This window comes from Diabrotica virgifera, chromosome 5 (genome assembly GCF_917563875.1).
Source record: "Diabrotica virgifera virgifera chromosome 5, PGI_DIABVI_V3a".
NCBI lineage: Eukaryota > Metazoa > Arthropoda > Insecta > Coleoptera > Chrysomelidae > Diabrotica > Diabrotica virgifera.
The window spans coordinates 89,444,967-89,461,616 of record NC_065447.1 but is presented as its reverse complement, the minus strand read 5'-3'; the positions used below and the strand labels follow the sequence as shown (position 1 = coordinate 89,461,616).

The window sequence follows — 16,650 nt, the reverse complement described above, 5'->3', positions numbered from 1 at the left end:
TAGTTGTGCAATTAAAACAGGGTAAAAAAGTTAATTTTTTTGGAAAAGGTTATTCAAAAAGTTATAAAGAAAGATTTACGATACTTTTGCACAATTATTTATTACTAATAAATGCATTATTTATTCGCTTTTTTTAAACCTAGTTGAAAATATAGTTCATGCTCTTCTATTTAACACCTGTGGAATGGTTCTTACGTCATTTTTTTCTGACTTATGTTAGTGCAAAAAAATGCTCACTGAGATAAACAATTCGAATAAAATTTAAACAATTGAATGAATCGCTTTGAAATTTTTATCACATATTAAGCACCAAAGAACCCTCATTTGACAAAAATTTCAAACATTTACACTAATTTTTACAGCAGTTATTGCGAAAATAATTTTTTTTGCAATTCCGACCTTTTTTCGCAATTATATTAACAATAAATGAGTATATCAAACTTTGTAATATGTCATTTTAAAGCTTTTTCCATAATCTCAAAGATATTTGTACTAAAAAAATCATAAGTTTCACTGTTTTCCATTGATTTGAAAAAAAAAAGGGAAAAATGCCATTTTTTGACAGTTAATTGTTTATAAATAAAAACGGCCGCCAGATCCTACGCAGGAAATAGTTACAATTTGTTCCTATAGGTATTACTTGTCGAAAAAACTTTTCAGTACCCTGGCTGCTCGAGTGTCACGAACAGGGTATATTTTTGTCTTATTACCCTGGCCTAAAATTAATTGCGACTCCAAAAAAGTGGTTGATATTATATAATTTCTAGTCGAAATTATTGTGACACGAACATGAATGAATGGCCGAAAGCGAGGTTAGGTTTAGTTTATGAGATGTGTTTTGTTTGTTTCTTGCAAGGAAAACTAAAGCAAAATGTATTAATATGGCTGGGTTTTATGGAAATTGGCTGGTTTTGGAGGAATTAGATAGAATAGTATTAAATTAGAAGTATAATAATTGAGAATGTTCACAACGTGAATTATCAACTCAATGAAAGATGTAAGGTAATAATCTGGGAAACAGTATAAAACAAAGAAAATTATGTACCAGCTATTTTATTGCTGGACATGCTGGAATCAAATCTTAAGATTTCATATATTAGTAATATAGCTATGTAAAATCCGCAGAAAGTGTGCTATTTGGTTTATAAACAAATTAACGCTCCGAAATCTTTGTTTCAATTGTTGCTCTGTAACTCAGAAGATTTTAACGGTAAACCAAAAACACTCACATAAATATTCACTGTAATTTAATTCTGCACATAAGTATTTTTTTTTTTCGATTTCCTTCGGCGGAAATTTTCCTCGGAAAATTCGAGTTTTCCAAACAAAATATTTAATTAACTAAAATTTTAGGGAAGTGATTATTTATCAATAATTAAATAACTTTGTGACATAAATCTTTTTTGTTATGAGTGTCTTGAAGATTTGTATGTACAAAGAGGACCGGAATAAAAAGGTAATGGTACAAAGATTGAAATCCTGTTGTTTATAACTCTGTCGCAAATGCCGGTCAAATTTGACCGGTTATACCTGGAACCGTGCCATTTTCAACAGCGTTAACTTAATTTAATTTATTCTGAGATTTTCTGAGTTTCTTTATAACATTCCTGAGACCGCTCAAATATTCCAATTTCAATTCTGTAAAGTACGTTGAATAAGTATAGATCTTTTTTATACGAAAATCAGTTATTCTGGTGTATCTTTCTGGTTATTATTTCGACCGAAATTTTTTTAATTAACATTTTACTTACTTACTTACTTAAGCCGTCCTCTTGTACCTTACGGTGTCGAGGTAAGTGGAGAAATCAGACGTCTCCATGCCTTTCGGTCAGTAGCTAGTCGTTCTGCTTTTCTCCACCCAATATTCCTTTTTACGCAAGCCTTTCCAATATCTGCGTTCCACGTTCTTGCTGGCCTGCCTCTTCTTCGTTTGTTGTCGGATGCCGCTTTCCATACCCTCTTTACAGTTCTACCTTCACCCATTCTCGTCATATGTCCGAACCACGATAACTGTTTCGTTTCAAGTCTGTCTAAGGTCCTTCCAATACCGCACCTTTCACGTATGTCTTCATTTCTTATACGATCACGTCTGGTCACTCCGGATACCGCACGTAAATATCGTATTTCGCATGCTTGAATTTTACTACGTAGTATTAACATTTTAATTATTGCTAAACTATTGGTTAGATTGTCGCCGGCCTCCTGATATATAATCTTCTAGGTATAAAAAATCTTTCATGTCACCAATTAATTTAATTTTTGATAAATAATTACTTTCCTAAAATTTTAATTGAAAATTGCAGATTTTTTTTTTGGAAAACTCAGATTTGCGGAGTAAAATTTTTGTTGAAGGAAATCGGAAAAAAAATAACTTTGCAGAACTAAATGCGGGGAATTTTTATTTGAGTGTTTTCGGTTCAAAGGAAAAATCTTAGAGTTACAGAGCACTAATTGAAAAAAAAAAGATTTGGGAGTGCTAATTTGTTTGTAAATAAAATAACACACTTTCTGCGGACTTGTCATACCCCATATTACTAATACACTAAGCGCCAAAATTAACGCACCACTTTAAAAATGGGACATTTTTGAAGTCCCGTATTTTCTAAACCTGTTGTCCGATTTTAGTGATTTTTTTAGTATGTTATAGCTTTATTCTTCAAGAATATCGTTGTAAAATATTGTTGCTAAACAGGTAAGTGTCATTGTATACAGAGTGTAAAAATGATAGTGTGTTTTTTCCTCAAAGTTCGGAACACCCTGTGGAATATTCTAGGGTATATAAAACTAAACTGTATCCTTAGGCTTTCTTAACATTTTGCTTTTTGATTCATTCGCTTATGTTGCGTAATAAAAAAGTTAGGTACTTTAACAACTAGTAACGTAATTCATCAATACATGGTGTTTTTAAATAAGTGCGACAAACTTTAAAGGGTAATTCTGCATGAAAAATAATGACCGTTTGATTTATAAACTGTCCGCAAATGCTTCGTTTCCGAGATACGGGATGTTGAATTTTTTCTTACAAACTGGCGATTTATTTACTGCTCTAAAATCAGTTGCGATATGCAAATGAAACTTGGTAGGTTTTAAGAGGTGGTAATTGCGCATTTTTTTGGCTTACAATTAAGAATTTTATATTCACCATTGGCGTGCATACAGGGATTATGACCGGGTAATATAACCCGTATGCACGCCAATGGTGAATATAAAATTCTTAATTGTAGCAAAAAAATTCGTAATAACTACCTCTTAAAACCTACCAAATTTCATTTGCATATCTCGACCCGTTTTAGAGCACTAAATAAATCGTCAGTTTGTAAGAAAAAATTTAACATCCCGTATCTCGGAAACAAAGCATTTGCGGACATATGTTTATAAATCAAAGGGTCATTATTTTTAATGCAGAATTACCCCTTAAAGTTTGTCGCACTTATATTTAGAAACACCCTGTATTGATGAAGAACGTTGCTAGTTGTTAAAGGTTAAAGTACCTAACTTTTTTGTTATGCAACAGAAGCGAATGAATCAAAAAGCAAAATGTTAAGAAAGCCTAAGGCTATAGTTGTGTTTTAATTTCAATATTTTATAGACGCTAGAATATTCCACAGGGTGTTCCGAACTTTGAGGAAAAAACACACTATCATTGTTACACCCAGTATACAATGACACTTACATGTTTAGCAACAGTATTATTACACTGATATTCTTAAAGAATAAAGCTATAACATACTATAAAAATCACTAAAATCCGACAACAGGTTCAGAAAAAACGAGACTTCAAAAATGTCCCATTTTTAAGGTGGTGCGTTAATTTTGGCGCTTAGTGTATTGGGACCGTGCAAGTTCGGAAAAGCGACACCTGATTTCATAGCTCGGCAACTTTTTTCGCACTTTTAATTATAGTGACCAATCATATTGGTCCTGGTTACTGGATAATTGTCAAGGCCATAGTAAAAAAAATAATAAGAAGAAAAAATAAGATTTAGGTTATGCTATTCAAACGTAAACAATTGTATGTAGTAAATAAAATTAGTTATTAAAATGCAGTACTGCAAGTAAAATACAATTAATTAAATTTTCCTTTATATAATAATTGCATATCATATCAATATTGTGGAGCAATATATAATTTTTGTCCTTCAATGACAGTAGTTATGAAATGTACGTCAATTTGACAATTTCAATTGACAATAAGAATTATTTAAGAAAGTTGCAATATTTCTCCGCTATTCGCGCACGATCGTTTCGCGTATCCCTTCCAAGTACTTGCACACCGCGAATATGCGATCTTAAGATTCGATTTTAGCAATAAAATAGCTGGTAAATAACTTTTCCCAAAATGACATTTTTTCGTTAATTTGCCCAGACTATGAACGAACGTTGCGGTGGTTGCATAGCCAATAAATCCAATAAACAGGAGGACCAACCCAAATTCTGAGCAGTGTCAAAATGATACCGTTAATATCCCCACTTGGAACTAATATCGAAATGAATAAAAATCGCTATAAATTGCATCTGTCATGGCGGAGTCGAAATTAAATTGCGACATCGAAATGAATTAGAATCAGGGCCCTGATATCAAAATACACCTTCTTGGCGTATTCCCATCATTTTCCCGTTACACATGTTTTGAATTGTTCTGTTAAAAACATATCTCATTTTTCGTTTCCACCTCAATTTTTTATCTTCTTGAACCCTTTCTTGGTATTTATTTATGAACATTTTATATTTTATATGGAGCAAAGATTAAAAATACTTTTTTTTTCGTTTTTGAAATCTTTCGACGTTGGCCCCAGTATATAGGGTGAGGCAGATAAGTGGCCTATTAGAAATATCTCAAGAACTAAAGGCAACAGAATCATGAAAATTGGAATAAAGGGGTTTTGAAGGATGATCTATTAAATGAAAATATTTTCATCTCTTTGCAACTTCCGATTATACCGGAAGTTGCTTATAATTTCGTTTTTTTAAATGGGACACCCTGTATATTTTTACATTTTTGGATTCTCTTCGATGTCTTCATTCTTAAAATATAAGGCTTTGTAATATTATACAGGGTATTTTAAAAGATAATTACGTTTTTTTTATTAATTTCGTAGCAACATTCACACCCTGTAGAATTGTAGTAGTTTGACATCTAAAACTCTACTTACGTTCAAATGATTTTTAATATACTCTACTATTGTTAAGAATCATTAGTATAGCTAAATTTTTAATTTTAGTATACAGGGTTGGTCGAAACTCGGAATGAGTATTTTCTGAGTTTTCTTAAATGGAACACCCTGTATTTTTGTATTGTAGTGAAATGATATTTTATAGTACTTTTTTATTTCTCAAGCATTCCCTATACCTAACTGCTTTAATTTGTGAGTTATTGGTGATTCAAGCTAAACATTAATTGCAACAAAAAATACGTAAAATTTTATTAGGTTGGCCGTGAAAATACTCAATCCCAAATAATTTTTCAGAAATAAATACATATTAATCCAGACTGGTCCTTAAAATTACCAATAATGGTTTAACTATCGAAATACCTACTTAGTTAAGATTGTTGGTGCGATTAACAATTAAGCACAAATTAAAGCAGTTAGGTATAGGGAATGCTTAAGAAATACAAAAGTACCACAAAATATCATTTCATTACAATACTACAATACAGGGTGTTCCATTTAAGAAAACTCAGAAAATACTCATTCCGAGTTTCGACCAACCCTGTATACTAAAATTAAAAATTTAGCTATACTAATGATTCTTAACAATAGTAGAGTATATTAAAAATCATTTGAACGTAAGTAGAGTTTTAGATGTCAAACTACTACAATTCTACAGGGTGTTAATATTACTACGAAATTAATAAAAAAACGTAATTATCTTTTAAAATACCCTGTATAATATTACAAAACCTCATATTTTAAGAAAGAAGACATCGAAGAGAATAAAAAAATGTAAAAATATACAGGGTGTCCCATTTAAAAAAACGAAGTTATAAGCAACTTCCGGTATAACCGGAAGTTGCAAAGAGATGAAAATATTTTCATTTAATAGATCATCCTTCAAAACCCCTTTATTCCAATTTTCATGATTCTGTTGCCTTTAGTTCTCGAGATATTTCTAATAGGCCCTTTATTTGCCTCACCCTGTATAGCACCTCAGCTGATGCCGTGTTTTCGTAATATTGCAAAATTTTATATCGATCATTGTTTTTGTGATCATGGGTCTTGATACCTAAACAGTAGTTTTATACTAAACATTTTTTTATATACCACTTAGTTTAACTATGATCAAAGAAAACCGGAGGTTTGGCGCACGTTATCAACTACATATTATTGTTTTCCTTTTTTACGCTAGCTATAATTATATTAAAAGTTTTATCCAGAATCTTTCATAAATACTTTCTTCAGCTTAGATGTAAGCATGTAAACATCTAACCTGAATAAAGTACAAAAATCTTAACAACATATACTTCAAGACACTAAAGAACTATATTTACTAATTACAGATCTGGGAAAGGAGTCTACGAATTGAAAGATCAATACTACGATGACTTCAACGTATTTTTCTACCACTACACCAGAGAAGAATTGTCCAAATCTGAAGAAGCGCAGAGAAAGAGACACAAGGCAAAAGGAGAAGTGGAATGTTGTCCTCCACCCAAGTTACCCAAGCTGAATGAATCGTTTACACTCATCGTAAACGTCTTACAATGCGATGTTATGTTGCACGTGATGTCAATTGTTTTGGAAAGGTACTAATATTTCGTAATTATAGCTCTCAGTTTGTTACAGTTGTCTATTTGCTGCTATTTACGTTTTTCCAGTTGACCTTGTAGCGCTACTGAAAGAAATAGATTATACTCCGTCTACCGAACAGATGGAGTAATCACGTGAATAAATCATAATATTTCTTTAAAATACCTTAACTCACGCCCTTGTACACAATAACGATAACACCAATACCGAATACCTTATTATCGGTATTGTGTACAAGGGCGTGAGTTATGGTATTTTGAAGAAATATTATGATTTATTCACGTGATTACTCCGTCTTTTCGGTAGACAGAGTATAGAATTGTGTACAGTATGGTGCAGATGAAAGGAATAAATTCGTTATTACGCAAGCCGGCGACTTTAAAAGGAGAAATCCTGTAACAGGTCGATTTTTATTTTAAAATTATGATTTTTTGACATATATATCATACTAGCGACGTCTTTCATCTGGGCGTGATGACGTAATCTGACTCTTTATCGGCGTGATGACTCTTTATCGAACGAGTCTGATATTATGAGCAGAGCGAGCATAGCGAGCGAGGCGAATAACAGACGAGTTCGATAAAGAGTCTTTACTGACGTGGTGCATACAAAATTTTATCGCATTTGATATTGGTTTTAACACTTACAATTTACAATTTACGAACTTTTTATATTTTAAACGTCATAATAATTTCATGACAGTGATGACAGATAACTTTTGCAAGATGGGTGCTTTCGATTATTAATCGATAGTTATCAATATTGAATAATTACTAAATCGGTAAAGTTTTAATTTATTTTATATGAATATAATTACAAAATACTACATAATTTCACTTCTTGACATAAATTTGATTGATAATATCGCAAATTGTGTACAATATGTTTAAATAATTAAAGTAAATAAATTGTAAGTTACTCAAATAAATATGTAATCGATTACTGCAATCGACCACTTACATTCAATCTCGATTAATCGCGGCAGGTAAAGTAAAATTCTTCTTTCAGTACAATAAAGTGTTACTTTACTGCCGCAAATGAGTACAATAATGAATAACTTTAGTGACGGTTGGCGATAAATTTAATTACGGTTAGGCGAAGCAATAGGGCACTAAAATCGGCCTTACCTCCGAAAAAAAAAACGACGAGACGGATCTTAATAATTCTTTTTGCATTCGATTCGTGAATGCACCAGGAAGCTTTGTGACCCCTAGTCATGATATAATATTGAAAAACTGCATACAAAAAATGCATTCTTAAAGTGCATCTCAACAGACAATAAAAAAATTCAGAACTCGTCAATTATCGGCGGAAATGTGTTCAATTTTGTTAATCGGGGGTTTTTGGGGTCGCTGAAAACGAATATGACGTCATAAGTGATCTCCGGAGTACCTGGTGCCCAGGGTACCTCGTCTTATGGAGTTTTCCTAAAATTCTTTAAAATATTAGTCAACAATCATTACTTGGGGGGTTTTTGGGGTCGATAACGACGAATATGACATCGGAAGTGATCTCCGGAGTACCTGGTCTCCAGGGTACCTACTGTTTACCTCATCTTGCGGAGATTTCGGCAAAATATTTATTAAAAAATTAGTCAAAAATCATTACTCGTGTGTGTTTTGGGGTCGCTAATGACGAATATGACATCGGAAGGGATCTATGGAGTACCTGGTACCCAGGGTACCTACTGTTTGCCTCACCCGTGTTGAGCTGCCCCCCCCCCCCACTTGGAAAAATTAAAAAACAAATAGCGCTGATTTATGAGCTATTTATGAGCTTTCATATTCCGCAAATTAAAAATTTTGAGCTCGTTCCACTGAGCAGGAATTTAATATTTTAGTGGGGGGCTGACTCAGCCCCCCCTCTCCCCACTACTTAAAAATAGGGATATTGAATCGATTTTTGCGGCAGAATTACGAGCTATTTATGAGCTCTTGAAATGATATAGTTTCGATTTTTGAGCTCCTCCCCTTCACCCCCAAACAACCCTTTAATTGATTTAACTTAAGAGAAAAATGCTGAGAAAAATTAAAATATATCGTATCGAGGATATAATTCCTATAGCTTATATATTCTAATAATAAACTATTAAATCACGTGCAGGACTCAGCCCCCCCCCCCACTACTACTAAAATATTACATTCCTGCTCAGTGGAACGAGCTCCAAATTTTTAATTTGCCGAATATGAAAGCTCATAAATCAGCGCTATTTGTTTTTTAATTTTTGCAAGTGGGGCGGGGGCAGCTCAACACCGGTGTTTGCCTCGTCTTCTGGAGATTTCGGCAAATTCGTTAAAACATTAGTGAAAAATCATTGATCGAGGGTTTTTGGGTCGCTGACGACGAATATGACATCGGAAGTGATCTACGGAGTACCTGGTACCCAGAATACCTAATGTCTACCTCGTTTGCTAGAGTTTTCGGCAAATTGATTAAAAAAGTATCAAAATTCATTACTCGGGGGGTTTTTGGGGTCTCTGACGATGGACATGACATCGGAAGTGATATCAGTACCTGGTGTCCAGGGTACCTACTGTTTACCTCGTCCCAAGTAGCACAATAAAAATATTTTAGTTTTATTTAAGGTTTATAAAGGTTTTATTGTGGTAAATAAGAAGATCATGGTTTTAAAGTTACCTTGTAGATATACTGCCAGAACTTTAAAACTGTTAAGCATATGTCACTAGTTTTAAAGTATCTAATAAGAGTATCAAATAAGACTAATTAATCTTAATAGATAATTTGTCTTATTGTAGTTTTAAAATGGTTTCTTCTCAGTTCACTTTAAAACTACTTAATCAGTTTTGTGAAGAATTCCGGACTGTTTGGTTTTATTAGATTCTAGTTTGTTACCTTTTAGTTTTATTGCAGTTTTAAAGATTCTCCTAATATGACTAATAAAACCTATTATTAAAACTACTTGATCTCAAGACTATTATGTCAGTAAAACATATACCTTAAAACTATTTTTTTAGTTTTCTTTAAAGTTGCTTTCTTAAAAGCAATTAGCAGGCTGTATTAAAACCAAACGCTTTTAACTGAATCAATTTGGTTATCGTAAAGACTAAACTATGCTTCTTGTTAGAAACAATAAAACTAAACTCATCCCCTCTTCTTTCATCAAGTACTTAAAATATAAAAGAACTGGTTATTAAAAAAATACAACACACACAGCACTACGACGCCTCGATTTTAGGTTAGATTCACATTAAAACCGAGTGGCATTATTGACAGCAGTATTAAAACCAAACGGTTTTAATTCCAAGGCAACCTTGCTTTTATGCAGGATATAAATATGCTCTTGCAAAGGTATAAAATAAAACCATTTGATCTTAACAATTCTCTGTCGATAGACCAAATAGTTTTATTTGAGTTTCGGCCATATTGCTTTCTGGAGATGCTGAAAGCCATGATAGATTACAATATGAGGCTTACATAAAAATTATAAATAAACGACTTAAAGACATAAATTCGATGTATTTTAACATTAAATCAGTAAAATTGTAGCTAAAATTTTTCTTTCAAATTAATATTTTTCGGATTTAAATTTTTTCATTGTTTTTATTTTTTAATCGCCAAGTCAGAAATTTTAGTGCGCGTGAGTAATTTAGACCTATTTTTGTTAACATTATCAATAAAGTTAAATACAAATACGTATCTACCTATCATAACACATGTAAAAATTTGTTGGCCTATATGGAGTATATGGGTTTAAAGAATCATTTAATATGGTAAATTGTCTTTAAAAGTCTGCATTTAAGAAACCTTTTTAAGTTTTCTATAAAATTGCCTGCACTTAAACTGTCTTAACATGGTTTTTAAAGCACCTTCACAGCAGCTTTAAAACCGGTTGCTTAAGAAAACAAAGTTTTAAGAAGGTTTTTATTTTTGGTTTTATTGACCTCTTTCAGAGTGGGCCCTTTTATGCTGAAAGCGGTTTTATTACAACCTTAAGGTTTACTTAAAAACCAAATGGTTTTAATTTTAGTTTTATTCTACAGTTTTAAAGCATCCTTAAAAGAGTGAATAAACCCGTTCGGTGCTACTTGGGGTCTTCTGCAGTTTTCGTCAAATTCATTAAAAAATTAGTCAAAAATCATTTAGTCACGAGATAAACAGTAGGTACCCTGGGCACCAGGCACTTCGGATATCACTTCCGATGTCATATTCGTCGTCAGCGACTCCAAAAACCATCTGAGTAATGATATGTGACTAATTTTTTAATGAATTTGCCAAAAACTCCAGAAGACGAGGTAAACAGTAGGTACCCTGGGAACCAGGTATTCCGGAGATCACTTCCGATCTCATATTCGTCACCATCGACCCCAAAACCCCCCCTAGTAATGATTTTTGACTAGTTTATTAATATTTTTTTTTGCCGAAAACTCCACAAGACGAGGTAAACAGTAGCTACCCTGGGTACCAGGTACTCCGGAGATCACTTCTGATGTCATATTCGTCGTTAGCGACCCCAAAAACCTCCCGAGTAATGATTTTTGACTAATTTTTTAATGAATTTGAGGAAAACTCCATAAGACTAGGTAAACAGTAGGTACCCTGGGCACAAGGTACTCCGGAGATCACTTACGATGTCATATTCGTTTTCAGCGACCCCAAAAACCCCTGAGTAACAAAACTGAACTCATTTCCGCCGATAATTGACGAGTTCTGAAATTTTTTTTATTGTCTGTTTGAGATGCGCTTTAAGAATGCATTTTTTGTATGCAGTTTTTCAATATCATGACTAGGGATCACAAAGTTTCCGGGCGCATTCACGAATCGAATGCAAAAATAATTATTAAGATCCGTCTTGTCGTTTTTTTTTTTCGGAGGTTCACTGCTTTATTGCTTCGACTAGGTGTTGCCTAAAAGCAACGCTATGCAATATAGTGTTAAATTTAATATTGTATACTTTTAGACTTCCGAACCTGTATAACTGTATAACCTTTTTATAAAGAAAACATGTAAGTTCAGGGCGATCTGGAGTGAGCAGTAAACCGTATTGTGAATATTTTTTTGTCAAAAAACTTTTAGAAACGCAAAACATTTTAGTGTATCGAATAGATATGAAACAGCAATTCTCGTTTATTATGACGTTAAAAGTAATAAAACTCTAACACTGTTACTAATAAAACACTCATATTAGAATAGTTATCCTAAGTAACGAGCGATCCACAATTATTGGGATCCTAGCCCTGCAAAAAATTACGTATGTCTTGTTTTAATCTGAATTTATATCATTGGTTTATCAATTAATTTTGATTAACATTATAAAACATAAAAAATCAGTCAAAACCTTTAACACAGAACTTAATTAAAAAATAAAAAGAATTAATAATATTATAAGTAACAATAATAAATAAAATCAAACACGATGCTGTATATGTCTACCACCAACAGCTCTATATAACCTAACTTTTCTTGTTAAGTTGACGTAAATTGGAAAGTATATCTGAATTACGAATAGACATGCACTGTATAGCTATCTCTGTCGTTCACAGCCACCTATGGTGACAATAATTTTGGATCACACGTTATAAGGTAGATATAGAACGAACATAATTTGTTACTAATAAACTCGGTGTAAGTTAGATATAAGTAGTCCCACTTTATTCCGAAATAATAGTTTGGCAACGTCGCAATCTTCTGCACAAATACATATAACAACGATATATTGTGTCAAATATGTCAATTTTGATTTTTCTCTGTAACTGACAAACCAAATTAACCTAGGCGAAAAGTTTTTTTTTTTGAAAATTCGTTTATATAAAAATACCAGCTTTTCAAATCCCAAAGTAGATTTAAGTCTACAGTCAATATTAACAGAGTTATTCAAATTGTTTATAAGCCAAAATTGACTCTACTTTTGTAAAATGTTTTCGGAATGATAAAAATGAGTTTTTATTGCAGTATTATTTTTTCATATGGTTTCTACAGAATTGCTGTATCATTATTATTTTCTGAACTCTTGGGATAAACAAATTGAATAAAATTTAAACTAATTGACGAATCATCTTGAAATTTTCTGGGCATTATATTATGGACTATTTGACTTAACTTTTCATGGAATATCAAAGTCTTAAATTCATTTTTGCAAAAGTTATAGCAAATTTTTAATTTTCGAAATTTTAGTCTTACTTTGTAATTTTCGAAGCAACAAATAATCGGACCAAAATTAGAAACTGCCATTTTAAACCTTTGCTCATCTGCTAAAAGATGAATACCCCAAATAAGATATTTCATTACCCCATTTTTGCCTGTAGCGATTTAAACGAAAAAAAAACTGCCATTTTTGACCATTATTTGTTAATAACTAAAATTCTCGTCCCAATTCTGACTGGCATTTTTGTATTTATATTGTATTAGGTATATAATACCCAAAAAACCCATTTGCAACCTGGCTGCTCAAATTTCCCGACAAAAACCTTATTTCTCTGGACTTAAAAACCTTACACCCTCTTTAGAAAAACGATATTTAATTCTGAATTCCTTATCGGTGTATTGTGAAAAGGGATTTATTCTATCTTTGAAAAGTTTCCTTTTTCGTGTATTTTCTATCATGTTAATTAAATTATCAACTTCTTCGACAGTCGCAATACCTTTTAACACATTTTTTTATTATATAATTACTCACAAAACAAATCAAAAGATAATATATTTTTGCCTTTGATGACATTGACAGTCATAAAATAGGTAATACCAGACTTAAACAAGGGTGTGGGTCGGTATAAATTTGGACTAAATTCTTATACCAAATATAACCTATATAAGTTATTCCATGTTTATTGGTAGTGATTTTGCCTATACCTGATTTATTCTCAGTATAACTTTTATACTTGGTTTATTAGTAACAGTGTAATAGTATATGTATTTATTATCAATATAATTTTCAGGTGTATCAACTTACGGGCTCGTAGTTTCTCCGAACAGCAACTCCACAAAGTGTTACATCTCGTTGGCTATGCTCTTCTGGAAGAGGAATCCAACAATTACCCCTTCTTTAAGTTTATCGAAAAATCCCAGAAGTTTAGAATCTTCACTCTGATGGAAGAACTGTTGACCTGTCCGAGAGTCGATTCGCATAAAGGTTTATTGCGTTGGACATTGAACAAATACAAACAGCTCACGGACAAGAAGGATGATACTTTGGAAGTGAACAAAGACGCCTCTACTTCCGAGAAGGTTGGTCCATTTTTACATCAATCAGTTATTGTCGTTTTATATAGACTTAATTTGCTTTTTTCTGTATCATCCTGTATATTAAGTTTATCAGAAATATCAAATTTTCAATGAAAGATACAGTTTTACTTCTATTATAATCTTTTTACACTGAGACACAGATACCTTAATAGTCCAGTCTAGTCATGTCGCCAGTGAGGGTACAACGGCCTCCTTAATTCAGATGGACTTACCCAAGTTTTTTTTATGTATTTTGACCCGTAGAACACGAATTTTTTGGGTAACAGTTGATAACAAAAAATGTTTTTACAAGTTTTTTCGTATGATGCATAGTTTTCGACATAAACGCGGTTGAACTTTCAAAAATCGAAAAATTGCAATTTTTGAACCCGAATAACTTTTAGTTGAAAAATAAAATAGTAATAATTCTGCTTACCGCATTTGAAAGTTCAAGTCAAATTCTATCGGTTTTGATTATTTTTATCGCTAAAAATTATTTTTTTTTTGTTGTCAAACAAAGGTATAAACACATAGTGCTTGAATGATGTTTTCAATGCATTTCTCATTTGAAATCGAACGAGTAGGCGCGCATACATACAATTTCTACGTAGATTACGTACATTAAAACGCATGCATTGGGCACGGAAAACAATATGTGTTTATAGCTTTGTTTAACAATAAAATAATTAATTTCTAGCAATGCAAATAATTAAACCCGATAGAATTTTACTTGAACTTTCAAATGCAGTAAGCAGAATTGCTATTTTATTTTGTAATCAAAAGTTATTCGGGTTAAAAAATTGCACTTTTTCGATTTTTTGAAAGTTCAACCGCGTTTATCTCGAAAACTATGCATCCTACGAAAAAACTTGTAAGACCATTTTTTGCTGAGAATCGCCCAAAAAATAAAAAAAAATGTTTTGTTTTGCGAAAAATCGCTGTTATGTAATTCCTCAAGTTCTTTGTTTATAACAATCGTATCGACATCCGGATCAACTGTTACCCAAAAAATTCGTGTTCTACGGGTCAAAATACATAAAAAAAACTTAGGTAAGTTCATCTGATTTAAGGAGGCCCCCCCCCTGGCGACAGGAATAGTCGGGATTGCGATTGATCTTACATGGACAAGCATCTATTTTTCTAACCTTGAGGGGTCAATAGTGGTGTCAATCCTGAATTTAAAGAACGGTTTTTACTCAATAACTCTGTTATTTTCAACTTTTGAAAAAAAAATGGTAAGAATTGAAATTGTTGCAAATGCGATTTCCTAGAATTTCTTTTTTGCAAATTGTTTCGCGCGGTCGATATTTTCATAGTTAAGGTAAAGCATGATTATTCAATTATCTCGTTTATTATTAACTTTACGACATGAATGTACAGCTGGTTCATAAAAAAAACTGATACGACTCGTAAAGCGTATTTTGTAGAAAATTGAGCAGTGTATTTTGAAGGATAAATACTTATTATTTACATAATGTCACTGTCACTGCCAAATTTTAAAATTTGTCAGATAACTTATTCTGTTCAACGTCAGAAAATGGCTCCACGTGCTAGTAAAGAACTAAAAGCAAGAATTGTAACGAAATTAGAAGATGGTTGGTCACTATCTGCCGTAAAGAACCGTTTTAACGTAAGCAGAACAACAGTTTTTAATATTAATAAAAGATGGAGAGAACAAGAAACTCTCGAAAGAAAGCAAGGTTCTGAAAGACCAAAAGTATCTACCGCTCATGAAGATCGTAAGCTTTTGGAGAGATTAGAAGAAACTTTTTAAGGTGCGAAAACTGCAAGAATTCAAAATAATATCAAAATTTAGACCTTATAGATGAGCGGAACACCCCCAAAAAAACGCTTATTTCTCGAGATACTGACCACGGAGAGGTGAATGGCCAATTTTAGTCATACTGTATGTTTTTGATGGTGCTGAAAACGAAAATGAGGTTTATTTTGAATTTGATGTGGGGGAACATTGTCAAAATCGCAATTTTACCCCAAAAATAAAAAAAATAAAATCACGTTTTTTTGCGTTTACCTCGCTACAACTCTGTTCCATTTTAATATTTTTTTCTAAAATTTTTACAGTACATATATAGCTCTAACATATCTGAAGACAACGGTACCTGTTTCAAGCTTTTATTCTTATCCTGATAAAGGTTATGAATTTTTTAAAGGTAAAGGTGCGGATTTGGACATTGCAAAGTTTAATCGCAAAAGTTGTGTGACGAAGTTTAAAATTTAGCTTCTTAATCACATTTATGTTAAAATAGAGAATACAAAGAAGTTTTCTGGCAAGTTTTAGATCAAAATGTTTTATAGAAAAAAAATAGTGCAACTTTTAATGTCGACATTAGAAATCCCCAATATAACGGTTATTTTTCGAGATACTGACCATGGGTGGTGAATGGCTAATTTTGGTCTTATTTTATAAAAATCCACGAGGAACATAAACTTTCTGTAGCTGGCTGTATACCATAAATCACAAAAATACTAGGTTTTTTGTAAAAGGTTTACTTATTTTATGTTTTCGATGGTGCTGCCAGTGAAAAAGAGGTTTATTTTGAATTTTATGTGAGGGGACATTGTAAAAATCGCAATTTTAACCTAAAAATGAAAAAAAAAGTGAAGTCACGAATTTTTACCATTGACCGCATGGTCAGTATCTCGAAAAATAAGCGTTATTTTGTGGGTTATAACATATATATTAAAAGTTGCTCCATTTTTT

At 32.3% G+C, this 16,650-nt stretch overlaps 1 protein-coding gene across 2 annotated transcripts in view; it reads left to right on the top strand.

Annotated features, from left to right (window-relative positions):
* Positions 1 to 16,650, top strand: part of LOC126884287 (E3 ubiquitin-protein ligase UBR2) — a 155,376-nt gene that overhangs the window by 111,154 nt on the left and 27,572 nt on the right. For both annotated transcript variants that reach the window (XM_050650216.1, XM_050650215.1), the window contains 2 exons: positions 6,500 to 6,745; positions 13,643 to 13,931. In XM_050650216.1, coding sequence (XP_050506173.1) covers positions 6,500 to 6,745; positions 13,643 to 13,931 — 535 coding nt within the window. The remainder of the gene's footprint in view (positions 1 to 6,499; positions 6,746 to 13,642; positions 13,932 to 16,650) is intronic.